This window comes from Budorcas taxicolor, chromosome 5, assembly GCF_023091745.1.
Source record: "Budorcas taxicolor isolate Tak-1 chromosome 5, Takin1.1, whole genome shotgun sequence".
In the NCBI taxonomy this organism is placed as follows: Eukaryota; Metazoa; Chordata; class Mammalia; order Artiodactyla; family Bovidae; genus Budorcas; species Budorcas taxicolor.
This window is the reverse complement of record NC_068914.1, coordinates 158,441,923-158,467,966: the sequence shown is the minus strand read 5'-3', so window position 1 is coordinate 158,467,966 and position 26,044 is coordinate 158,441,923. Positions and strand designations below refer to the sequence as shown.

Genomic DNA, 26,044 nt, shown 5'->3' with positions numbered 1-26,044 from the left:
CACTTGAGGGCCCTCCTACTCCAGGGTCAGCCCCTCAGCCCCGCTGAAGGTCAGCGCCACCGGGCCCCTCACAGCTGCCTGGCGGTGGCCCTGCAGACAAGCTCCTGAACCCCTCCCTCACCTGCCCCGTGCGGAGGGAGCCTGCATTGGAGCTCAGCTCATATCTGTGCATATTTAAGGGGGACCTTCCCAGGACAGCGGCAGGCTCCCCACACCCCTCCCAGAGATCCATTTGTTAAAATAAACCAGGCGAGATCAGAGGTTGGCTCAGAAAGAAACCACGCCTAATTGGGTTCAAAGATATTCAGACAGACGGAAACAGGAGACGGGGGAGGGGCGGGCATGCCACAGACACGCAGAGCAAGAGTGGGAGGCCCAGGGCTGGCTGCACCGCGAGGAGACCCTCCGCGGCCCTGGCCCTCCAGCGGCGCCTGGCAGGCAGGCCGTGAGGAGGAGCTCTGGGGGCTGTGAGGATTAATTTGGGGACCTCTGGGGCACCACGTCCGTGCTCTCTTTCAGCTTGTGCTTGCGAAACAGGCTGTAGAGGACTCGCAGCGTGCTCTTGGCGTCCTTGTTCACGATGTCTGCGGGTCGGGAGAGAGCAGGGCAGTAGTCAGATCCAGGAGGCAAAGATCAGGTCAGATCTGTCCAGGCCTGCCCCGGACCGAGGGGTTTCCTGGGACACGAACTCTCAGGGCTAAACCTGGCAGAACTCCTGGCAAACCAGGACACTTGGTCAAGCGAGCCCTGAGTCCCAGGACCCGTCACAGGGCACTGCCACTGTCTCCTCCCAGGCACCCTCTCGGGGGGCCCCCAGTGCAGCACCTCCTCCAGACCTCAGCTCTCTGGACAGTCCATCCCCAGGGACCTTGGTCCCCCATCTCCTCCCCCTAGGACCGTCCTCCACTAGGGTGGGTGGGAGCCGTGGGCACGGGGCCCCCTCATAGGAAAACTCAGCCAACACCAGGCAAGAGGCTGCACCCACACATCGCCCCGCTCAGGGGCCCTGGCACGAGGCTGCCTGCCCACGAGAGCCCTGCACTCACCTTCAGGGTTGACAGGGTAGCTGAGGAGGCCTCCTTCCTTCAGCAGCTCCAGGGCCAGGGTGACATTGTGCAGCTACAATGACAAGACCCCATCAGATGTTGGCGAGATGATTCATCATGCAGCCAGGAAGCCTGCCTTTCTAGGGGGAAAGGCAGTCCCCAAGGAAGGCACCCAGCCCAGGCATCAGGGAAGGCTTCCTGGTGGAGGTGACACCTGGGAGTGAGTCCTGCCACGTGAGGGGACTTTGGCCAGAGAAGGAAGCATCCTGTCTTTCCTGATGCAGCCCCGGAACCTGTGCGCAATAGAGACTCCCTCATAAACAGCTGAGCTCCGAGGGTAAAGTGTAGATGAGCAGACAGGCTCAGAGCTGCCACGGGCCTGTCTGAACTCACAATAGAAAGTGCTGGAGTCAGGTCTGTCTCCCTCTGACACCTGCAAAGCAGCTGGGGCTGAGGAGCCCATCCCAGTCCCAAAGCCCACTTCAACCAGGCCAGGCGGTTCCCGTGGCAACCTAGCCAGGGGCCCAGAGGCCCAGCTGGCAGAGCGGCAGGTAAGCAAAGCCCACCCGAGGGTGCCTAGCCTGCTCCCAGTCCCCTCCTGGTGGGTCTGGGCAGATCTGGGTTGGACATCTGTGCACCAGCTCCCAACAGGTCACAAGTCACAGGTCGGACAAGGCACGTGTCCTGACTGGGCCTTGTCCCCTCCTCCGTACAGGGGAATAGCGCACCTCCCAGTGGCCTCTGCAAGCTGCCGTGTGGACCAATGTGATGGTGGACCCAGAACTGGAACCATGAGGCCAGACATGAAGGTGGAATAACGAAGGCAGAGCCGAGGCCTCCCTGCAAGTTTCCGCCGCCCCAGCTCCTACGAGGGCTGAGAAGTGGGCTGTGTGGGAGGCCAGGAGCCCCTGAGAAAGACTCTCTCAGAGAGGGAGAGGGGCAGGCCACAGTCCTGGTCCAAGGATAGAGGACAGGGGCGGGGGGAGCATCTTCAGCCCACCCCAAGGACTCCGGCCGCATCCCAGGCAAGAGGCGGAGTCCTCCATGACAGCTGGCTCCCCAGAGGCCGTGTGGGGACCACAGGGATCCAGTGAGCAGGGTCCTTCTCCACGGAGGAGAGTTGAAGGAGCATCAGATGGACAGAGCAGGGGCTTCCCTGGTGGCCCAGTGGCTAAGAATCCGTGCTTTCAATGCAGGGGGCAGGGGTTGGATCCCTGATCAGGGAACTAGACCCCGCATGCCGCAACTGAGAGTGCATGATGCAGCTGAAGATTCTGCATGCTGCCGCTAAGACCTGTCAGCCTACACAAATAAATTATTCTTAAAAAATGGACAGAGTAGCAGAGCTGGATCCAAAATGCCAGGGAGAGGGTGGTGGCAGCTGGGTCGCCAGCCCAGCAGGGCTGCCCCTCTAGAGCCCATCAAGAAGAAGACCAAGGCTGGCGCAGGTGCCAATGTTCCCCAACAGGCAGGTCACACCTCTGGGGAGGTGCAGACCGGGGGAAGCAAACCTCGGAGTGAGTGAATCAGCCCTCCACTGCCGTCCTGTCCCCCTATCCCCAGGTCTTCCCCCAGACTGCAGAATTCTGGAAAACGTGGGTTGTTACTGTCGCTATTGCTTTCATTCTCATCAGGAGCACCATTCACAAGATGCACAGAAGGTAAATATCACAGTGAAGACAGGACACTGGGCTGTGCTCTCCCGCCTCTCAGCCCAGCCTTTGTGCTCACCTCCAAGCCTGCATCCTCACAGCATGGCCCAGGGGACAGAAGGGAAAAGGGGTCTGGGACCAAGTGGCTTTAGGAAACGTTGGCTCCCATAAAGTCCTCTGGAAACCCTCCGCTGCAGGACTTCTCAGTGCCTTGAATGTGTTACAGTGTATCCTGAGCTTTTGGGACTATGCATGTTTCCCCAAGCGATTTCACCAGGGGATCCATTTGTCACGGAGCAGCTCACGGGACCAGTTTCTCAGAAACGCTTCATTCACTTACTTTAAATATTTATCGTTATTTATTTGTCTTAGTTGCGGCACACAGGATCTTAGATCTTTGTTGCGGCACGCGGGTTCTTTCAGTTGCAGCCTGTAGGACCTTTAGTTGCGGCAGGCAAATTCTTAGTTGCAGCATGTGAGATCTTAGTTCCCTGACCAGGAATCAAACCCAGGACCTCTGCACTGGGAGCGCAGAGTCCTAGCCACCGATCTTCCAGGGAAGTCCCTAAAAAATATTTACCGATCATCTGCTATGCGCTGGCCATGCAACTGGGGCAAAACCCAGATCCGCTGCCTGCCCTTGTGGAATTTGTGCTGAGTATCACCGCTGTCAACCCTAGGACAACGATCGCTCAAGCTTCTACAGGTCACACTCCTCGACGATGCTCAGTCCGACCAGGAGTAGCTGCCCCAGGCTCCAGCCCCACCCCACCAGGTCTACCCAAAGCATTCGTTTTCTTGCATGCACAGTTTGAGATGATGAAAGGAAAATGACCATGTTCTGCGGAGCTGAGAGAAGGTCACAACCCAGAAGAGAGCATTCAAATCGTTCGAGAGAGCAAGTAACTGCAAGTTGGAAGAAGCCGAAGGTTCCCGGCCCTGGTGTTTTCATTTCTGCAGAGCCAATGATTGCCTCGCTCCTCCAACCCTACTCCGCTTCCAGCAATGAACGACAACCTCACATCGACACCACTGGCAGAGAAGGTCTGATAACAAGAAATTCAATTTCCAGAAGCCACAGGACTGAGATAACAATTCCTTGGGTGTCCCACCTCCGGAAAGGGCCGTTGTTCCACCCTTTCCAGTTAATGACCTCGTCAGCATTTTTGTTACCCATTTCTGCAGCTGAGGTTTCTTACAATAGCCCATAAAAGTGCATTCTTGGGGCCTGAGCTGAGAGGCTGCTTCTTTTCCCTCCGAAGAATGTGGCTCATCTTCAAAACGTGAAATCAGTGGAGTCAGCAGGCTGGCTGCACGTGGAGGCCTTGGAAGGTGGGACATTTGTCCCCAGCTAGTAACTGGGGATTAGGAGGTGAGCAAAATACTGGCTGCCAGCCTTGCCATCTGGTGAAGCCCTGACCTCTGAGTGACAAACAGGGGACCCCTGTGCTCTTTTGGGTCCCAATTCTGAGCCCCTGATTCTATGGGGATCTGCATGTGACCCACCCCACCGGCTCCATCCTCTTAACCTTCCCTTACTGATCACACATGGGCGCCCTGATTTCTGGATAAAAGTCAGCACCACAGTCTCAGCCTTGCTCTGACCCTGCAACTCTGGGTGAACCTCGTTCTTGGTCTCACCCTGACTCTGTGTCCCACGGGGCTCACCATGGCTCCCCAGGAAGGACTTGAGGCTGTAGTTCCCACTTTGTAGACGACGAGCCTGGTTGTCATCCTAACCTCAACACCAACTGGCTTGCTTGCCCTGTCTGAAGTCAGTTTCCTTGGAGAGAAACAGGAATGGGAATGGTTCCTGTTCAGAGGCCCGACGCAGGAAGGAATTGGTGAGTCATTCCTGCTGCCCATGGGCAAGCACATCCCTGGCCCCAGGCACGTGTCCTCTCAGCCGCGCACACAGCAAGGGCCTCTGCACCGAGGCCACAGGGCCTTCTCTGGCCAAGAGGGTGAGAAGGAAGCGACAGCAGCCCAGCTCTGAGCCTGCGCCTTACGTGTCCTGCTCCATCTCTGGGTCCCCTGCCACTGCCATGAGAAAACCATGCCATGCTCACTGCTGGTCCCAGGAGGAGGCTCACAGCTGAACCGCCCCTGTGACCCCTGCCTAGATGGCCTAACACCCAGCCCATCCCAGGTGAGCGGTGGAGCCTGGCCACGCCTAGAGTGGCCAAACCCAGACAATCTGCAGACCCACAAGAAGGAAGGTTTGCAGTTTTAAGCCACTGGGTATTTGGGTTGTTTGTTACGCAGCATTTTCACAGCAGTAGCTGACTAATACAGTGCCCAGTGAAGGGTGAGAATCCAGTAAGTACCGATCACTGTTTCTATTGCAGCGTCAAACACTGCACTGCTCCAGCCTGTTTGCTCTTCAGCCAATATCCCAGCTCTGGGGAATCTGAGCTTCAAATCACTCTTCCAGTCAAGAGCACCCCTGCCTCCTGAGAGGGTGGAGACGACACCCACAAAGATGGCCAAAAGAAGAACGTGGGCTGAGGGTCAAGAGGTCAGCCCCAGTTCCAGCAGGGCAGCCCTGGGCATGTCCCACAGCCTCCGGGGCCTCAGTTTCCCCTTCTGTAAAATGGAAATACAACCCTGCCCTGCCCTCCACCCCCCAGGAACATGAAGTGAGAGAGAAACGGGGGTAAGGAGCCTGGTGAGGCCAGACTTGGGTAAGAACTCCTTGCGAACATGAGAAGAGCTGTGGTTCAGGGGCCTAGAGGGTGCCCAGGAGCTCAGAGGGGATGAAAAGGTGGTCGGAGCCAACACCCAGCTAAGGGAGCCAGAGCAAAGCAGGAGGAAGGCAGGGCTGGGGGCACCCTGGCAAAGACCTGGAGATGGCAGAGGCCCAGGTGGCGTGTGGACCACAGGCGGGCAGGGAGGCTGTGGCCAGGAGGCAGGCCTGGAACATTCGACAGGGACCCTGGTTGGGGGAGGGGGTCAGGCTTGCAGCCAGAAGCAGGGACAGACAGGGTTGCTGATACATGGCAGCCAGGCAGAAACCAAGCTTGGAACTAGGTCAGGGCAACTGGGTCAAGGCCCAGGGCCCAGGGCCCCCTCCCACCACCACCCCAAACCCCCCAGGGAAGGCCTTGAGATCTGAGCCATCTCAGGGCCACAGGTACATCAAAGGGGGCGGAAATCATTCCTTTTCCCAGCAATGCCCCGAGGCTGGCACTGGGAACTGGCACCCAGCCCTGCCTGCTGTCCCCTGTCTACAGAGGGAGGATGGGGTGCCCTCTTGCCCTCCTGCCCTGGGGTGCCTGCCGCTGATCCAGCCAGAGGGATCCTGCTGTGGACGGAGTTCAGAGAGGTCCACCTGGGGTCCTGGGCGGGATGAGGGGACAAGGGACCACAGGCCCCTGGATGCTTCCATCTTCCTGATGCTCCAAACTCTTTTCTGTTATTTGTGTGGTCTGAGGGGCAGCAACCCACCCCAGCGTTCCTGCCTGGAGAATTCCATGGACAGAGGAGCCTGGCAGGCTGTTGTTGTCCATGGGGTTGCAAAGAGTCAGACACTTTGAGCGACTGGGCACAAAAGCCAGCAGAGCAGGGACTGTGAGCCCATTTTAGTCAAGAAGCCTGAGATGCCAGCCGTGAGCTGGTGGTGGATTGAGGGCCAGAGCAGAGGCTTTGTCTCCCTCTGCCAAGTCCGCCAGGACACAGAGCCCAGGACTGGAGTGAACCCTGCTCCCAGGGGCCTCGGTTTCCTCCTGTGGAGACTCGTGAGCATCCTTTCCCTTCACCGGGAGGTGTCCCGCATGGAAAGGACATTCCCATCAGGGGAACAGACTGTGAAAAAGCCCAGAGGTGGGAGAGCTTGAGGAGCTGAAGAACTGCAGAGGCTCCACAAGACAGGCCTGGGGGTTGGGGGAGGGAGGAGCCCCACGAGGGTCCAGAAGCTGGGAGTAGTCAGGCCGATGCCCTGTCCCTTCCACCAGTACCAATCTCGCCATTGTCCTTCCCCACCTCAGGCATAGATACCCCCTCCCATCCCCGCCTGGACTAACGCAGCTCTCTCCCAACCAGCCCCCCCCAGACTCCAGGGTCCACGTGGGAACTCCTGAAGGCCACAAGGCCAGAACCCCTGCCACCTCTGACTCTTTGATGATGCTATTCCCTCCCCTGGGGGTTCCCTCCCTAGTTTAACTCTGCAAGCCAAGCCCTTCAGCCAACTTCAGGGGCCATCTCTCACGCAAGGCTTCTCCCGATACCTGCAGATTGCACTAACCACATTTTCTTGCATTCAGGTTCCCCACCAGCCCACCCACCATGAGCCAACGCATTTCACTGCAGCCTGGAAGACCATACATCACTGAGAGCACAGTGTTTACAGACTGAGGGGTCCTTGAAAGCAGGAGCTGGGGTGGATCGTCTTTATGGCCATAGGGCCTGACACCAAGCAAGACCTCAGAAAATGAGGGATCAGGTGCATGGGTGAATGGGTGGGTGGACAGGTAGACGAATGGATGCTGGATGGATGGATGAGTGGATGGATGTATGGATGATGTGTGGATGTATGGATGATTGATGGATGAATGAATGAATAGATGGATGGATGGATTATGTGTGGATGGATGATAGACGGATGGGTGGGTGGATGAATGAGTGGCTGGCTGGCTCGACGGGTGGATGGATGACATGTAGATGGATGATGGATGGATGGATGAGTGTATGGATGATGTGTGGATGGATGGATGACTGATGGATGAATGAATAGATGGATGGATGGATGATGTGTGGATGGATGATAAATGGATGGGTGGATGGATGATGGTAGATGGATGGATGAGGGGATGGATGGATGGATGGGGGGATGATGGTCGGATGGAAGGATGGATTGATGAATGGTTAGGTGGGTGAATGGGTGGGTGGGTGTATGGATGGTGGATGGATGGATGAGTGGGTGGGTGGATGGACAATAGATGGATGGGTGGATGGATGGATGGATGAGTGGGTGGGTGGATGGATGGATGAGTGGGTGGGTGGATGGATGATGAATGGATGGTGGATGGATAAATGGATGGTGGATGGATGAGTAGATGGATGGATGGATGGATGGGTGGGTGGATGATGTATGGATGGATGATAGATGAATGGGTAGGTGGATGGATGAGTGGCTGGCTGGCTGGCTGGGTGGAAGGATGATGTGTGGACAGATGATGGATGGATGAATGGATGGTGGATGGATGAGTGGATGGATGGATGGATGGATGAATGGATGGTTGGGTGGGTGGATGATGTATGGATGGATGATAGATGAATGGGTAGGTGGATGGATGAGTGGGTGGGTGGGTGGACGGATAGGTAGATGAATGCATGGATGGATAAACGGATAGATGAACTGGGTGGATGAGTGGATCAGCAAGTCAAAGGCTAGGTGTAAGAGTCTGCAGGTGAGGTTGGCGGGTGGATGGGCAGACATACGGACAACCAAAGTTTCCTTCACCCTTTACTTCACCTGTAAGTGAGTGAATGAAGACTGATCATGCCGGTTTCCTAGATCTGAGCACTCAGAGGTAGAGGTGGAAAGGAAAATCTTTGCAAAAACTTACCATTTCCGCAGGAGAGCTGGGAGTGAGATAGAATTCCTTCAAGTGCAGGAAGAAGCCTTCCAGCTGTCCAATCAGCAAGAGTAAGATGACGCCATCTGCAAACTGCAAAGGAGGGGACTGAAGACGGGTCGCCTGGAGGATCCCACTCTGCCTGTTACAGGCTGTGTGACGATAGAGGTCACACAGCCTCTCTGAGCCTCGGGTTCCTTTCTGAGAAATAGGGATGACATCCTTGACCTTGTGGTGTTGTTGTAAACAGCAGCAGGTATAAAGCAGTTATTGGCTGCCTAACACACAGCACATGCTTGATAAGACGAGCCATTTTTACATTTTCTGTGAAATAGCCTCAAATCATTTTTTAAACCACATACTGTTCCATGAGCTACAGAGGCTCAGGAGAAAACAGAGTTAAGTGTAAACCTATTCCATCAGGAAAAGGCAGAGAACATCACACCGGGCTCATTTTGCTGGCTGCTACGTTCGTATTTGTCTGTTCTGTCTGTACGTTCAGAGATAAATCCATCACCCCGGCATCAGCGCATCATATGCTAATATAATCCTCTTCAATCTCTTCAAAGACACAAAACACAAGATTGAATATTGGAAGTAAGTCACCACTAGAAGTCCTTAATGGAATTGCCTCATAATAGGTCTGTTTCCATGCTGTTATTTTGGCCCCAAATCTTGCCTGCTAATGTCCCACTGACATACCAGGGACTTTAATATCCCCCTTTATGCAATATTCTCACATGTGCCATTTATTCTTCAAACACCTTTATTTTACCAAGTGAGACATAAAGATGAAACAGGTAGAATGTAAACCCAAGACATCATCTGTTCATACCCACATAAAACACAATAAAACCACAATTTTTATTGTATGTCCACAGTGCGTCAGTGAAGTGAAAGTCGCTCAGTTGTGTCCGACTCTTTGTGACCCCATGGACTGTACAGTCCCTGGAATTCTCCAGGCCAGAATACTGGAGTGGGGAGCCTATCCCTTCTCCAGGGGATCTTCCCAACCCAGGGGTGGAACCCGGTCTCCTGCATTGCAGGCGGATTCTTTACCAAATGCCAGGTAATCACAAAATGCCCGATGTTCACCATCTCACTTGTTACTCACAGTTCTATGAGAGTGGGATCCTTGAACCCATTTTAAAAGAAGAGAAATCCAGGTCCAAGTTCACACAGCTGAGGTGAAGGAGGCATCCTCAAGCCCAGGGGTAACGTGGGCCCACCTGGCTTCAGAGTCTGCCACCTCTACCCTGCTGTGTCCCCAGACCACGTCACACACGGGCTTCTCATGTGGCCACCGTGCAAGGTGCTGATGGCACACAAACTCTGGCCTCAGCAGCCGGGGTTCAAGTCCCAGGTCGACCATTTAGTCGGGCTTCCCAGCTGGCGCCGGTGGTAAAGAACTCGCCTGCCAACGCAGGAGACATAAGAGGTGGGTTCGATCCCTGCTTGGGAAGATCCGTTGGAGAAGGGAATGGCAACCCACTCTAGTATTCTTGCCTGGAGAATCCTGTGAACCAAGGAGCCTGGTGAGCTACAGTCCATGGGGTTACATAGAGTCAGACACGACTGAGTGACAAGCACCACTTAATCTCTGTGTGACCTTGGATAAGTTCATTAACCTCTCTGTGCTTAATGTGCTTATCTGTAAAATGGGATAGTAGCCGTTCCCACCTAAGGAGGTCGTTGGGAGGAGTCAATGAGCTGACGTATGTGAAGGGCTCTGCTCAGAGCTGGGCGCAGGGTAGGGCTTCATTGGATTTAGTTCCAGGCACAGGGCTCTATCAACCCTGTTCCCCACTGGCTAATGACAGGCTGTGTCTGAGACATCAGCAGCTCCAGCTAAGCTCACCATTAGCCATTTGGTGACCTCACCACCAGTCCCCCCAGACCATGTTGTGTAAACAGAAGCCAGGTGGACTGAATCCTGCACCACCATGTCCAGTCAATGCCCCCGAGGTCCAGCAGGCTCCACTGCTGCCCTGAAGGGCTTGGGCTGGCCATCGACTTCTCTGCCCCTCACTGTGTTAAGGGAAATCAGGGGCATAGCATTCTGGTGGGAGGCCACGGTCCACCACAGGAGGCTGACAGCTCAAGATTCTATTACTGCCCCGGGAATGTTCAGCGTCGTCAGCACCGTGGACCAGGAGACGCGGGAGCCCTCGGACACAGGGCTGTGTCAACACCTACAACCCCACCAGGCACACGTGTGTGTGTGCTTAGTCTCTCCTGTCATGCCCGACTGCGATTCCAGGCTCCTCTGTCCATGGAATTCTCCAGGCAAGAATATTGGAGTGGGCGACCATACTCTCCTGCAGGGGATCTTCCCGACCCAGGGGTGGAACCCAGATCTCTTATACATCCTGCACTTGCAGGCAGGTTCTTAACCAGTAGCACCACCAGGGAAGTCAATGCAATTAGACAGGGAACCCTCCTGTGTTTTGAGTCACCGTATCGGATGGTCCAAGATTAGTTTTGGGGAAAAACGAGCTGCAAGGCAGTTGTTTCGCAATGAAAGTGATTAACAGCACAGACAAACCCTGAGGTCCTCACTTCACAGGACCATTGTCCTGTCCCTGATTGGCGATGCTGCTTCCATGCAACACCGCCATTGGAGAGGAGGGCCCCAGGTTTCTGAGAGGTGACACCCCGGGTCACACAGGGTAGGCCAGGCTCCCAGTGGGCCCTGCCAAACCCTCACCCTGTGGCCCTTCCTGACCCCGGAACCCACCACCGCATCCCTACCTGAGTGTCTAGATTCTGCACCGACAGGCCCAGGCGGTCCAGCTCCTGGTTGACAAACTTCACGATGGCCTGTCCAGGGAAGAACCGAGGCCCCAGGCCCCCAGCTCAGGTTCCCGACCTTCCCACTCAGGGTCACAGAAAGCTTCTGCCCCCCACCGCGTGGCACCCGGCACAGCAGCTGCAGAGTGAAGGCCAGATTCCTCCCCCTTTGCCCACCCTGTCCCCCAGACCCAGGTCAGGCGGGCAGCAGGCGGGCAGCGGGTGGGCAGGCGGCAGGAGGCACTCTTGGAGGTTGGATCTCTCTACCTCTTTGACAGCGTTCACCTTCTCTGGAGCCAGCTTAAATAACTCATCAAAGACGTCCTCTGCAGACAGATCCAATAAACACCTCATTACGATGCTATTATCTTTGTGCCAAACAGGGACTTCTTTTCCACCAAAGTTTCTCAGAAGAAACAGTCCAGAGAGAGATGTAGTTTTATCCCAAGTAAATAAGTAAGTGTTAGTTGCTCAGTCGTGTCCGACTCTGTGACCCCATGGACTGTAGCCCACCAGGCTCCTCTGTCCATGGGGATTTTCCAGGCAAGAATACTGGAGGGAGTGGCCATGCCCTCCTCCAGGAAATCTTCCAATCCAGGGATCAAACCCATGTCTCTTATGTCTCCTGCGTTGGCAGGCAGGTTCTTTACCACTAGCGCCACTTGGAAAGCCCAGATGGGCACACAATAGGTCTTAAATAAACAGTCATCGTTTCTAGCGTGGACACCACCCCATCCCCTGGGAACTCGCCCCGCCTCCCTGTAGTTCCCTGCTCCACCCAGCAGTCCACGGAGCTGCCATGGGTGGTTGAAAAGGGGCCAGCCCCAGACTGACTCCTGGCCCAGAGGTCTCCTCCCCAGCGTCTGTGGAGTGGCAGAATAAGGGCATCCAGCCCTTGCAGAGAGGCTGAAATCCCCACGGTGCACAGAAGGCCAGCACCCTCAGCAGCTGAGTCAGGCCCACGGGAGCTTCTTAGCAGCTCAGGCCCCTGGTCCAGACTCAGAGGCGCCAACGCCTCAGACTAAGGTCCTTTTCCCACCAACTGCATTCCTGCCATGTGCAGCTAACATGCCTCCCCTGGGGAGACCGGTCCTCAAGGCACTGAATACCCAAACTGGGTAGAATTTACCTCTTGATTCTGCAGCCAGCCACTGTGTGACTCTGAACAAGTCACTTCACCTCTCCATGCCCCAGTTCCCTCATTAGTGAAGGGGGGGACCGCACTATGCAGGTTAAAATGCCCCATAAACCGACAAACACGGTAGAAATACCACTGAGCCCTCCCAGACCTCTTGGCCTATGGTCAGTGAAATTGTGTCCCTGAAGGAGCCACTCCAATGACCCAGGCCAGAACACAAGGGACACTCTAGACACGGTGTTAGGAAGCCCTGCTCCGTGTCCCTGCCCCTCATTGTGTGGCCCAGCCTCATGCAAACACTGCTCCCTGGGAAACCCCGGGTCCTTGGGCTGCCCCTCCACCTGCCCACACACAGACATCTCACTGGACCGGCCTTCCTGGTACCTCCCTTCTTCCACTCAACCTTTCTCAGTCCTTGCTTTCAGAAGCCCCTCACAGGTCATATTGCCTCCTCCGCAGGTGAGAACCCCTTGTTTATACCGCTCTGTTCCAAGCGGGGAAGGTTCGGGGAGGAAAAATCATATTAAGATGGATGGATGGATGATGAATGGATGGGTTGGTGGATAGATGAATGGATGGGTGAATAGATGGATGGATGGGTGAATAGATGAATGAATGGATGGTTGGATGAATGGATGGATGGACGAGTGGATGGATGCATAGATGGATAACCAACCGCCAGCTGGCCAGGCGGACTGACTAAGGAATAAATGAATGAAAGAAGGAATAGCTGAGTCAGTCAGTCAATTGGTGAAGAACTCTGTCGCAAAAATAGCAGCCAAAGTAGTGAACAATCATTATTAAGCACTTTCTCTGCACTAAGCACGTTCACAAAGTACTTTTTAACCCCTGCCACCAGCCAAGAGGTGGGTACCATTATTAACTCCATTTTATAGATCAGGACCCTGAGGCACAGACAAGTTCAGTCACTCACCAAAGTTCACATGGCTAATAAATGGGGGAATTGGTGTTTGAACCAAGGTTGCCTGGCCCCAGAGCCCACATGCTGAACAACTCCACAGCTGCCACCACTGAGGGGAATTAAAAATCTCTCTACCCATAAGAGCAGCATCACGAGAAGGAACAGCCAAATCCACGGGCAGACAGACAGAAGGGAGGACAAAAAGACAAGAGGGCTGGAGATACATATGCACGCGTGCTACGTTGCTTCAGTCGTGACCAACTCTTTGCGACCCGATGGACTGTAGCCTGCCAGGCTCCTCTGTCCATGGGATTCCTCAAGCTGAATACTGGAGTCAGTTGCCACGCCCTCCTCCAGGGGATCTTCCTGACCCAGAGATCGAACCTGCATCTGTTATGTCGCGGACCATAAAGGAACTGCGAGCACACCCAATCATCAGCCCGTCATAACGCCATGTCTGTCTCAGCACACACCCACCAGAAAAAAATTTCCCTAAATTAGGAAGGTACTCACTTGACGGCTGGTCCTTGTCTGGGCTAAAGAGAAAAATGTAGGGGGTGGGGGTGGGGAGAGAGCAAACACATGGTTAAAAAACAAAAACAACTTCAGAGACGTAGCGTCTTCGTGTGACGAGGCCTAGCAGCGCTCCCTTTTCCTGGCAGCTCCGAAAGCAGGCAGGGCCCTCGTGGGAAGCAAATGGCAGAGGTCCAAACCTCCCCCTGAGGCTTCCACACCTAGGAACGCCTGGGCTGTGTCGTTTTTGCGGTTGCTGTTTTAGCTGTGCTATGCTTGCTAAGTCGCTTCAGTCGTGTCTGACTGTTTGCGGCCCCATGGACTGTAGCCCCCCAGGCTCCTCTGTCCATGGGATTCTCCAGGCAAGAAAACTGGAGTGGGTTGCCACACCCTCCTCCAGGGGAGCTTCCCGACCCTGGGATCGAACCTGTGTCTCCTGCCCTCGCAGGCAGGTTCTTAGCACCACCTGGGAGGCTGTTTCAGTTGCAGTGGGGGGGTATTACACGACACAATGAAAACGCCCGAATCCTCACTAGAGAGCCGGCGCATGTTTGCCCACACCCCTGTGTGTCAGAACCTTCCAGCACCCCCAGCTGGCCCCCGCCCCATCACATCCCACAAAGGTCGCTGCCATCAGAGGCCTGGCTGTGTTTCCGTTTGGGCTGCTTGTGTTTGTGGTGAAGCCGTGCGCCCGCCTCGTGTCTGGCTTCTTTCGCCGCCTCTTCATTGTCATTGAGTGGTTTCACCTGGACTTTGTTTTGGAGTGCTCCACACCCTCCCCACCGACACCCTGAAAGCTCGATTCTGCCCACCTCACCGCCCCCCAACGCCACCCCTGCCCCATGCCTGGGGAAGGTTGGGCTCTCCCAGGAGAGCCAGGTGGTCCCTCCAACCGACCGTGACCCTGGCAGGAAGCTGGGCCGAGAGGGATGGGGGAAGCAGCCTGAGACGAAGGCCCAGGGCTCCGCAAGGAGGCAGCTGCCAGGAGGGGCACACGGCCCTGTGCCGCCAGGGCCAGGGGTGGGCCCTCAGCGAGGCGTCCGAGCTCAGCAGAGGCTGAGAAGGGTGGCTTTAGGGCTGCGAAGGGAGGAGGGGTGTGGCCACCAGGACCACCGCTAACTGCACCCTCTCTCTTAAGTTCCCCAAACTCGTTCTCAGACCCTAAAGCTTCGGCATAGACGGGTTAAGACGGATGGTGGGGAGGGCATCTAGCTTCACCGAGTGGGAGGGGAACAGGCCTTCTTCCTGGGGTGTCACTGGGAAGGCAGGTGTGCCAGGCCCCACTGGCAGGAGGGGCCGACAGACGTCTGCTCCCTCCACCCTGGCCATGCCCGGCCCACACACCTCCGCCACAGACATTACCTGCCATCAGCTAGCCCATCCCCCTAGCCTGGCCCCAGTGGACACCCAGGAGCCGTAGACCCGAAAGGACCTCAAGGCTGGGGGCACAAAAGAGGGGAAGGTTCCTTTACTTGCATCATCTATAACACTCACGACAGCCCCAACAAGTAGGAAAGGGGGGTCCCCCTTTATCAAAGGCATGAAGAAGCTCAAAGAGAGGGAGTGACTCGCACGAGGACGCACGGCTCCTACCAGGCTGAGCTGGGATCTCAGCCCAGGCAGGGCTGGCGGCCCAGTCTGCGAGTGGAAGAGAACTGAACTTGCCCAGCTGGGCCTCTGAGAGTTAAATGGGTCAAGGGAGCTGAAACAGCCCAGTGCCCTGCACACAGTAGGCCTGCGGGAAGGGTTAGACAGGAAAGGAGAATCCACAGATTTCCTGTTACGAAACCCACTCTCAGGCCAACCCAGAAAGACCTTTGGACCAGATGGGATGGGCGGCGAAAAGGGGAAGCCAGGCAGCGGCCTGTGGCAGGGTCTGGGGAAATGCGGGCCTGCAGGCGGAGCGGGGCCCCTGTGCAGCTCTGGCGGCTTTGCAAGGATGAGAGACATTCTGCCTGGATCAGGTGAAGATTGTACAATTCACGGAGTGGAACCTGCAGCCCAAACCCAGGGGCCTGCTGCAGGGCCAGCCCCCCACCCTTCCTATCCCTGGAACCTGGGCAGGTGTCCCAAAGTGTGAGCCCATGGGTGGCAGGGGGACCTTTGGCTGAGGTCAGTTACAATCTCCACCACAGGGGAGTCCAGGAATGCAAAATGGCCAGGTCTCCCTGGAGAGAGACGCAGCTGGGGGTGCTGGAGGGCTTGGCAGGAGAGGCACAGGGTCCACGCACGGCTTCCTTTACCACCCAGGCTGCTGGGAGTTCTGGCCACAGGCCGGCTGGCCCCGCGCCACTGAGACCCCTCCAAAGCCTCACCTGGCCTGCAGTTCAGAGGCACCGAACAGCAGCCCCGCTTCTCCCCGGACTCCCGGACCCTGCGGTTGCCTTGTTGCAGAGCCCACGTGCACGGCCCTGACCCTGCTGTGTTTCCAACCCTGACATGAAGCGCGTGCAGGGTAGGTGGGTGTAGGCGGCTCTGCCGGCCAGGACTCCAGGGCCAGGCGGCACTTAGTAGGGCTGGCAGAGTGAGGGCCCCGCCCGGAAGGTCAGGCAGGCCTGCCCCTGCCCCGGGGCCCGCTGCCCGCTGCCCACTCCCGAGAAAGCCCAGTGCCCCCGCCCCGCCTCACCCGCCCTCAGTGAGCTGCTCCACCGATTTCTCCGACTTCAGGCCACTCTTGGTGCGCTAGGAGAGAGAACGGGGACGGAATGGAGTAGCCACAGAAAATTCTAGGGCCCACGACTGCCGCCAGAGGCGACTGGAGGGCCCAAAGCTGCCCCGAGGGACCCAGCTCACCCTGCCGCATCTGCTCCTCAAGGCGGACTCCCTCCTGGGCAGCCCTTATGGGACCAGCTTAACTGTCCTTCCCACGGGCCCTGAGCCCTACAAAGAGGGGGACCGTGTCTGTCTTGGTGCCCAGGTATCCCCAAAGTCCACTCAGTGTCTGGCTCACAGGGCATCAATGGACATGTGTTTACCTGATAACAAATAAGTGACTGGGTGGGCGAATAAATGAGTGGGTGGATGGATGAATTAATGGGTGAATGGGAAGGTTAATGAATGAGTGGATGGGTGAGTGGATGATGAATGGATGAGAGGGTGGATGGATGAGTGGGTGGGTGAGTGGATAAATGAATGGATGAGTAGGTGGATGAATGAATAGATGAGCAGGTGGGTGGATGAGTGGATAAATGAATGGATGAGTAGGTGGGTAAATGAATGGATGAGTGAGTGGGTGGGTGAGTGGATAAATGAATGGATGAGTGGAAAGGTGAATGGATGAGTGGGTGGGTGAATGAATGGATGAGTGGGTGGGTGAATGAATGGATGAGTGGGTGGGTGAATGAATGAATAGGTGAATGCATGAAGGAATGAAGTCACCTCCAATTTACATATAGCCGTAGAATTCGTCAGCGGTTTTGAAAAAGTCAGAATGAATCCTCCTGAGTTTGGCTGGACTCAGTGTATTCTGCCTTCTGGGATAAGGGAAGCTGGCTGCTCCCCAGGTGCCCAGGAGGTGGGGGAGGGGAGAGCAGGGAGCAGGCGCGGGGGGCCCTGTTGGTGGTACTCAGGGTCTGTCTGAGAGAGAAGGCAGGCACAGACTCCTGGGCCATCAGCTACAGCATAAGTCCACACGTGCTGGAGAGGGAGCACTCAGTAGATGCTGGAACCAAAAAGATCCCTAGGGCCCCTCTCACACCCACGCATTGGGAGACGAGGCTGTCACAGTGGGAGGGCAGTGGTGGTGGCCCAGGGTGTGAACGCTCCAGAGGGCCGTGAACAGATGGTCACTTGTGGCCCATGTGGTAGTCATCAGCCAGGACCTTCAGGACACCCCAGGCAGGTGTCATCTGCTGAGTAAGTGGGGCTGGCCAGTCCACAGACCTGGTCGTGGCCCGCCCTGGACTCTGCATCTCCTGCCCACAGCTCCGGCCCAGCTTCCCCTACGGTCCTCGTGGGATCTGGTATTTCTCCCGGCTCCCTGGTACTCACCTGGGTTCAGCCCCCGCCCTCTGCGGCATCCACCCCCTGGTCCAGCATGTGGTGACTCAGCCCCGAGATGCTCGGCCTGCAGGCAGGCATCCTCCGGGGCCTGCCCCTTACCTCCATGGTGATCACCTCCACCTGCACGTTGGTCGGGAGGGGCAGGTCGGGCTGGAAGTGCTTGGCCAGGGCCACGAGGAGATGCAGGGTGGCCAGCAGGTCCTTGCGGAAGATACCTGGGAGGAGAGGGGGGCACAAAGTCAGAGCTCCCAGGATACCCGAAACTGGGGCCACGCGGTGGGCTCCTTATTGTCACAACCATCCTCTGCAGCCCGAGGAGCTTGGTGTCCAGGCGTCAGGGGAGCAGAGGTCTGGAAATCTACATTCAGAACCTAAAAATAGTCTCACTTTGCTCCAGTCATCCTTTCTGCAAATATAGCCCAAAGGCACGAGCCATGTGTGGAGGGAACTTTCACACACAGATGTTCACCGCAGCGCTGCTTAAACAGCTAAATGTCCTACGGCAGGGCCCTGGCTGAACAAACTGTTAGATCTGAGCTGAACGTGACCTGGTTTAGGGGCTTTCCTGGCAACTAAGACAGTACAGAATCCAGCTGCCATGAGGACACTTGGGTTCGATCCCTGAGTCAGGAAGATCCCCTGGAGAAGGGAATGGCAACTCACTTCAGTATTCTTGCCTGGAGAATTCCATGAACAGAGGGGCCTGGTGGACCTCATGACCTGATTCAGGGCCAACATTACAAGCATCAGTTATTGAATGTGAGACTTGAAACGCAGTGGGGAGAATAGTGACGGGGGGCCTAACAAATACCGTCTGACACAGAACTATATTCAACGTCCTGTGATAAACCATGATGGAAAAGAACATTTAAAAAGAATATATATATATATGTATAACTGAGTTACTTTTCTGTACAGCAGAAATTAACACAATGTTATAAACCAACCATACTTTTTTAAAAAAAAAAAAAGGAAAAAAAGGGGGTTTGAAAACTGTTACCTCCTCACCTTTTCATACTGTTTCATACACCTACTTCTGCTTTACTGACTATGCCAAAGCCTCTGACTGTGTGGATCACAACAAACTGTGGGAAATTCTTAAAGAGATGGGAATACCAGACCACCTGACCTGCCTCTTGAGAAACCTATATGCAGGTCAGGAAGCAACAGTTAGAACTGGACATGGAACAACAGACTGGTTCCAAATAGGAAAAGGAGTACGTCAAGGCTGTATATTGTCACCCTGCTTACTTAACTTATATGCAGAGTACACCATGAGAAGCGCTGGGCTGGATGAAGCACAAGCTGGAATCAAGATTGCTGGGAGAAATATCAATAACCTCAGATATTCAGATGACACCACCCTTATGGCAGAAAGCAAAGAACTAAAGAGCTTCTTGATGAAAGTGAAAGCGGAGAGTGAAAAAGTTGGCTTAAAACTCAACATTCAGAAAACTAAGATCATGGCATCTGGTCCCATCACTTCATGGCAAATAGATGGAGAAACAGTGGAAACAGTGGCTGACTTTATTTTGGGGGGCTCCAAAATCACTGCAGATGGTGACTTCAGTCATGAAATTAAAAGATGCTTGCTTCTTGGAAGAAAAGTTATGACCAACCTAGACAGCCTATTAAAAAGCAGAGACATTACTTTGCCAACAAAAGGCCATCTAGTCAAGGCTATGGTTTTTCCAGTAGTCATGTATGGATGTGAGAGTTGGACCATAAGGAAACTGAGCACTGAAGAATTGAAGCTTTTGAGCTGTGGTGTCGGAGAAGACTCTTGAGAGTCCCTTGAACAAGGAGATCCAACCAGTCCATCCTAAAGAAAATCAGTCCTGAATATTCATTGGAAGGACTCATGCTGAAGCTGAAACTTTAATACTTTGACCACCTAATGCAAAGAACTGACTCATTTGAAAAGACCCTGATGCAAAGATTAAAGGCAGGAGGAGAAGGGGACGACAGAGGATGAGGTGGTTGCATGGCGTCACGGACTCAATGGACATGGGTTTGAGTAAACTCCGGGAGTTGGTGATGGACAGGGTGGCCTGGTGTGCTACAGTCCACGGGGTCACAAAGAGTCGGACACGACTGAGTGACTGAACTGAACTGACCACCTCACCACCCAACCTTGAAGAGGCTATTTCAACTCCTTCCAGCCTCAGTTTCTCATCTGGAAAACGGGCAGGATGTAGAGGTTGGAATGGCAGGAAATCCTACCAAGTGGCTAACTGGGTGGGACTTTGCACACTCGTTTCTTACAAGCAGGCACTGCAGATGTAAGTTAGATAAGCTAACGAAGCAGGCAGATAGCACCCATCCAACAAGGCAGTTGAGCGCGTGTGTGGTGCTTGGGGGTTGGGCAGCCATGGCAGCCTTATGGAGAAGGCTGCCTTTATCATCCTCGTGCTGGGCTTCGAGGCAGCCCCGCCCCTGCCCGGGTAAGGGCGCTGTGATTCTGCCTCCTTGCCTGCCCGCTCCCAGCCCCCTCCACACCAGCCCCACGCACTCTCCACGCTCCACTTGGCCTGTGGCTCTTCCACCCGCAGGCTCTGGTCCACAGACTCCAGGACGGCTGTGAGCTTGCGCCTCTGGCTGGCCGTGGTCAAGGCGATCTCCTCCACGTCCAGCTTGAGTCCGCTCAGCTTCTCTGAGGACCAGAGAGAGAGGGGTGGGATGGAGGGAAAGGGTGGGAAAGGCTGGGGGAGGGCCGACAGATGGGGCTCCTGCCAGAGGACCCGCAGCCAGTCTGCTTCCTCCAGGCAGTCACGGGGCATGCGCGTTGCGTGGCTGGGCAAGCCCCGCTCTCTGGAGACACCCCTGGCCCACTCCACCTTGACCAAGACCCTGTGCCCCACCCCCTGGGCCTCCCACACAGTGACCCGCGGTCCTCCTCCCTTCAGGGCAGTGTGGTCTAGTGGTTAAAGCCAAGACCCCTGGCTCCTCCCCCCGCCCCCCCACAGTGCTGTCTTCATGGTGAGACCTTGGACAAGCTACCAGGCCTTTCGGAGCTCAGTTTCCTCATCTGTAAAGTGGGGATGATCACAGGACAGCTGTGTTGAGGGTTAACACAAGAGCTCAGGAAGCTGTGGCCGACAGGCCTATCCTGCGGCTGTCTGCCAAGGGCTCTGCAGAGGGCACCAAGCGAGCCCCAGGCTGGCCCACTCTGCCTCCTAGGACTTCCTGGGGCTGAAAGCAGAGACTTACGGAAAAGGTGGTGCAGGATGAGCCCGTCGAAAATGTCCTCCTCCAGGCTGCGGACCACGATGTGCTCCGGGAGGAGCTCAGCGTTGATCCAGTCCATCAGCACCTGCAGGCCCGAGGGACAGCTGATAGGGGGCCACTCCCCACTCGGCCTCTCGCCGGGCTCAGCTTTGCCCTCCTCCCACCAGTCAACTCCTACTCGTCCCTCAAGGCCAGGTCAAACATCGCCTCTTCTGGGAAGCCTGCTCTGATCTCCCCGGCTGTTAGGGGCCTGCTCTGGGCTCCAGTGGACCTGAGCACTTCGGGGTTTTTTTTTGGTCCTGCATTAGGTTTTGATAATACAGGGGTTTTGAAATCCTCTGGGGGGCGGTCAGAGGTGGCGCAGGTCAGGAGGTCTCCCTGGAGGAGGTAACAGAAACACCCCACAGAGGCTAGAGAAATACCTCAGAGGAAAAGGGAAGCCCCTTTTCTGTGCGCAGCTTACAGCCGAGAAGAACTGGGTGGTGCCCGTGTGTTCCCACCCGCTTGGTCAGCTGTCCACTGCCCCAGGCAGCTGAGCCAGAGAAGGAGCACGAGAGCTGGGGTCTGTGGCCTGGGTCCAACCCCGGCTCCGTCGTCACTGGCCACCGCGTGTCCCCCACGGGTCAGGTCACTCCTCTGAGGCTCCGCTCCCTGGGACACAGGTGAGCTCCCTCTCAACCACCAGGAGCCTTGCTGGCATCACGCACAGAAAGGCACACCGTCGGTGCTCAACAAGGATCCCTTCATGCAGCCACTCAACAGGTCTCCCGGGAGCCTGCGGGTCACCACCCACCAGCTTGAGGTTGGGGAGGGGGTGGCCCACGGTCCCCACCCCAGGAAGGTAAAAAGACTCCTCCAGACAAAGATGGTCAGAGAAGGTTGCCGCACCTTTTGCAATTCTTCAAATTTGGGGTTATTCCGGGAAGTGGGGGGAAGGTACTTCCTCTTCTCTCCTGGAAATAGGGGAGCATGACACATGGATGGGGGCCTGCAGGTCAGCCCTGGAGCCAGCGTCTTGACCAAGAGGGGAGACTGGTCCTGCCACTTCACACGCACACACACACACACACACACGCACAGGCACACACATGTGCATAGGGCACTCAGACACACAGGCACACAAGTGCATTCACACACGCACGTAGATAGTCACACATATGTACACATGCCATCACACACACACACGCGCGCGCCCTGACCACCAAACATCCCCAGACACCTGGGTTTCCCAGGCATGCCTCGTCCTCTGCACCCCCTTCCTTCAACCAAGTGGTTCCTGCCTCCCCCAGAGCACTCTTCCCCCTCACTTCTCTCGTGAACACCAGCCCATCTGCAGACACCACAATATTCAAATTTGGAGAACATACGTAAACTCGAAAACTATTTCTTGTCTATCTGAAATTCACATTTAACTGGACATCCTGCATTTTATCTGACCCTCTTTCCACGTACATAAGAAGGGGTCACAGATCAGTTAAGCCCAGGTCCCCGGGTTCCTAGTGGCCGAGGCAGCGTTCAGCCATGACTGCCAGGCTCCCCGGTGTGGGCAGGGCATTGAGGGCTCCTGGCTTGTCCACTGAGCCCCAAGACCTGGGTCAGCATCTCCCCTAAGTTGAAGAACCACAGAACCCGCAAATGGCAGGGCCCAGGCGGACCCCGGAGATCATCGAGTTCCAGTGGATGTGGGAGAAACTCAGTCACCCCGGGGCTGGCTCCGCCCGCATCCACAAGACGCATTGCCTCTGTGTTCACGTAGCCCGGCTGGAGTCTTCCAGACACACTGAAGGGCTCTGAGTCCCACCCGGCCCGTGTGATCCTCACAGGAGGACAGGCTCCGGCAAATGCCTGGTGGCAGGGGTGGGGCGGGGGTGGCGGTGCCTGAATGGCCGTGGCCCCTTCCTGGAGCGTCCTTCCTGCCACTCTGAATCTCACCATGTTCCAGCTCTGCCTGCCAGAATTGTATCTCCAGACCAACTATCAAACCAAAAATAAACACTTTTCCAAATCACGAAGCCCTGCCACCCTAACAGCAATTTTCCTCCTGATGCTTCACAACCTGAAACCACTTATAAACCGAGAACACCAGACAGTTACTGAAGTCAGCCCCGCGGCACCGGGCTTGCGGCTCTGCCATGTCACCCTCTGTGCCTGCTTCCTCGTCCGTAAATAAGGAGGTGAGAGCGCCCGTGACTACCACTCTTCAGAGTAACAGGTGAGATGCTGCATTTAAGATGAGCTCAGCTCAGCCCCCGCACACACGGGACCACAGAGCAGTCAGCATCCTCACCACTGTCCCCGTTAACCTGGAGAAGTGCGGTTATGCGGGATCTGGGGATAACTCAGTGGAAGGTTCCAGAAGCAGGGGAGTCAAGTATAAATAGCAGAAGGCAGAGGCAGGGGCTGGACAGAACTGGGTGTTCAGCGGACCACCTGGCAGACAAGGCAGGGCCTGAATCTGCCCGGGGGGGTTCTCAGGATGCCAGCCCTGCCCTCCGCCCCACCCGGCCGGCACCTTGTAAGAGTTCTTCCTCGGCCGGTGGGTCCGCCTTCCCAGGGAGTTGCAGCAAGTTGTAGAGGGACTCCGGTTCCATCGCTGCCTTGCCGGCCCTGGGGAGGCAGGGAGCCAAGGACATCACCCTCCGAGTCACTCTAGACTCGAGGTCTGCTGTTTCCTCTAGACACCAGGAGGCACGGGGAGAGGGTGGGAGCTGGCTGGGGGGTGGACAAGTCACCGGGCTGCCTGGGCAAGGGGAAAGGGTGCCTGCTGAGAGGGTCGCTAGCAGCCAGTGCTTGCGGGACGCCCTGCAGAAACAGGCGGCGGCTGAGGTCAGAGCCTGTGCAAAGGCTTGGTGGGGAGCTGGGGTCCTCCTCGGTCAGGTGCGGAGCAGCCAGCCCACGGCCCCTCCGACAACACACAGGAACCTCCACCCCACCTACCCCCACCCCAGGTAGTAGGACCAAGGGGGCAACCCACTGCTCAGAGCTTCTTGGATCCAGAAAACCCTCTGGCTGACCTCAGGGGGCAAATCTGCTGGAGGGGCGGGGCAGCAGTGTGGCGGTGATCACGTTGATGGGTGATGTCTGCAGACCAGGAGCTCCTACCGGGGCAGGGGTGGGGGACAGGCCTGTCCTCTCTGGGCCCTGAGCCTGAGTCAGGGGGCACAGAGCAGCCCCCCAGCCTCTGAGTGTGTGGACATGGGACTGGGGTGCAGGCTGGGCTCTCAGGGGTGTGGGCTGGTCCTGCCTGGCTCAAGTTCTGAGCGAGCTTCTCCACAGTGGGGCTTATCATCCTGGCCTGTCGAGGGAGCTCAGGGGTCTCTCCACTCAGTGGGAAGGGCAAGAGTTTTCAGAGCTGGCCCTCCTCATCCTCGCTGCAGGGGAGGGTGCCCGGCAGAGTCAGAGCCTCCTTCCTGCTCCCCTGGACTCACTTCCTCTCCTGCCTGGTGTGGCCCTGCCCCCCCAACTTCCGCTCTGGCCCCTGGGCCTCCTGCAGCGCTTTCAGCCCCAAACAAGACATTTGGGGCGGGGGGGGGGGCCTCCTGCAACAGAAGCTGGCGGTCAGCTCCGGCCCGGGGAGGCCTGGCTGGAGTAGCAGGGCCCAGAGCTGCCGTGAGATGGAGGCACTCACAAGACGGTAGTCACGCTGTGACACAGGCGGCCAGCATGGGGACTCCGGGGCACTGTCTGCGGCTCCGTCCTGCCCTAAATCTTGGGGGTGTGGAGAGCAAGTCACTGGGCTGACTCCATCCCCCTCGTATTCCCAAGCCTCCTTTTGGAGGGGGGTTCTGTTCAAAGGACAGGGCCAGAGGAGAGGCGGGAACTAGGCCTGGGGGAGGGGGGGAGGTTAGGAGATTGGGTTCCAGGTGGGCTCCTCCTCCCGTGTGACTTTGGGCAAACAACCTCCCCTCTCTGTTCCTGACGCTTCTTTACCGGGAGGGGCTGAACCTGATGGGCGCCAAAGGCAGCAAGTGTCCACAGAGCTGGGAGCTGCCTCCAGCCATCAGCAGCCCCAGGGGCTGTCCCTTCCCAGACCTGGGCCTCTTTTTCTTCATCGGAAGACTTGGGGTGGCTGGTCTCCTTGGCTGAAAGTTAGGGGAGATGACAGGCTGGAGAAGGAAACTTTCCCTGGCTACACGAGAGCTGGGAGGGCGCCCTTCTGTCTGCCCAGGCCTCTGGGCTGGGGGAGCGGCAGCCTGCAAGCCTGGGAGGCAGGGGGTCCAGCTGGGCGCAGGGTGTGCTTCGCCCGGCATCGTCCCTGTGGGACCTCGGCTAAGACCGGGTTCTCCTGGCCTCGTTTCCACAAGGCCTCCCAGAGCTTCCCTCTCTGTGTGTTTGAGCTCAGGCTCAGAACCGAGGACTCACCTGGCTGCTTCCTCCACGCAGGGAAATGAAGGCCGCGGAGCTCAAACGCTAGTGGTCCCCGGGTTCCAAAGCAAAGCCAGTTCCGGTGCCCTAGGTCGGCAGGGGCCGCCCGGGAGGCAGGGGCAAGCGGCTCACTTCCTCCGGGGCCTGTGGCTTCTGCAAAGCCGTCCAGGCTGCGTCTGCAGGGCGCTTCCTCCCGGCGGGGCGTTAGAACCTGATGCTCTGAAAGATGCTACCGAAACTCCCTCCAGAAAGCTCTGCCCCTGGGTCTATGGGCCCAGCCACACCTCCGCACTCCCCAGATGCCTCGCAGGCAGCTCAGAGCTTACATTTCTTCTTTCTGTCCCTCTCCCCTCCCTGATATGCAAACCAAGCCAGTTCCTAAAGCCAGAGGCCGGGAGTCAGCTTCCCCCGAGGCCTCAGCTCCTCCATCAGCAAGTTGTCAGCGCTGCCTCCAGGCTGTCCCTCCAGCTTCTTATCCCCGGCCTGGCCAGGGCCCACCTTGTCCTCTCGCCTGGACCATACAGGAGCCTCCTAGCTGGGAACACACTGCTCGCTCAAACCCCACCTCCTACCCCTGAGTTGTTCTCCACAAGTGACCAGAGGACCCACTTCACATCTCAACTCACTTAAAACCCACCAGCAGTATCCAGTAGCCCTTAAAATGAAATCCAGTCTGCCCGGCCCAGCCCAAGGTCCTAATGGGATCTGCCGGCTCTGTCTCCATTCTCATCTCCTTACCTCTTCCATCCTCACGCCCTCCCAGCCACATGGACAACCCTTCTATTCCCTGAAAGTGCCACCTACCTTCCTGC

At 56.5% G+C, this 26,044-nt stretch overlaps 1 protein-coding gene across 1 annotated transcript; it reads right to left on the bottom strand.

Annotated features, from left to right (window-relative positions):
• Window positions 1-333: 333 nt before the first annotated feature.
• Window positions 334-24,919, bottom strand: PARVG (parvin gamma). Its single transcript, XM_052640885.1, has 13 exons — window positions 24,798-24,919; window positions 23,380-23,474; window positions 21,756-21,820; window positions 20,850-20,952; window positions 20,152-20,292; window positions 17,739-17,854; window positions 16,264-16,319; window positions 13,638-13,660; window positions 11,332-11,390; window positions 11,026-11,094; window positions 8,266-8,367; window positions 1,047-1,119; window positions 334-584 (listed from the first exon to the last, which is right to left on the bottom strand). The coding sequence occupies exons 1-13, from the start codon at window positions 24,917-24,919 to the stop codon at window positions 475-477; spliced, it is 1,134 nt and encodes a 377-aa protein (XP_052496845.1). The 3' UTR covers window positions 334-474.
• Between the last annotated feature and the right edge of the window lie 1,125 nt (window positions 24,920-26,044).

Excerpts from the sequence above, each read along its gene's own strand:
- PARVG (XM_052640885.1), bottom strand. The coding sequence starts at position 24,919 with ATGAAGAAAAAGAGGCCCAGGTCTGGGAAGGGACAGCCCCTGGGGCTG. Across the intron at positions 13,661-16,263 it reads GAGCAGCTCACTGAGGGCGG|CCCAGACAAGGACCAGCCGT; the intron begins GTGAGGCGGGGC and ends TTTTCTCTTTAG. Across the intron at positions 585-1,046 it reads CTACCCTGTCAACCCTGAAG|ACATCGTGAACAAGGACGCC; the intron begins GTGAGTGCAGGG and ends CCCGACCCGCAG.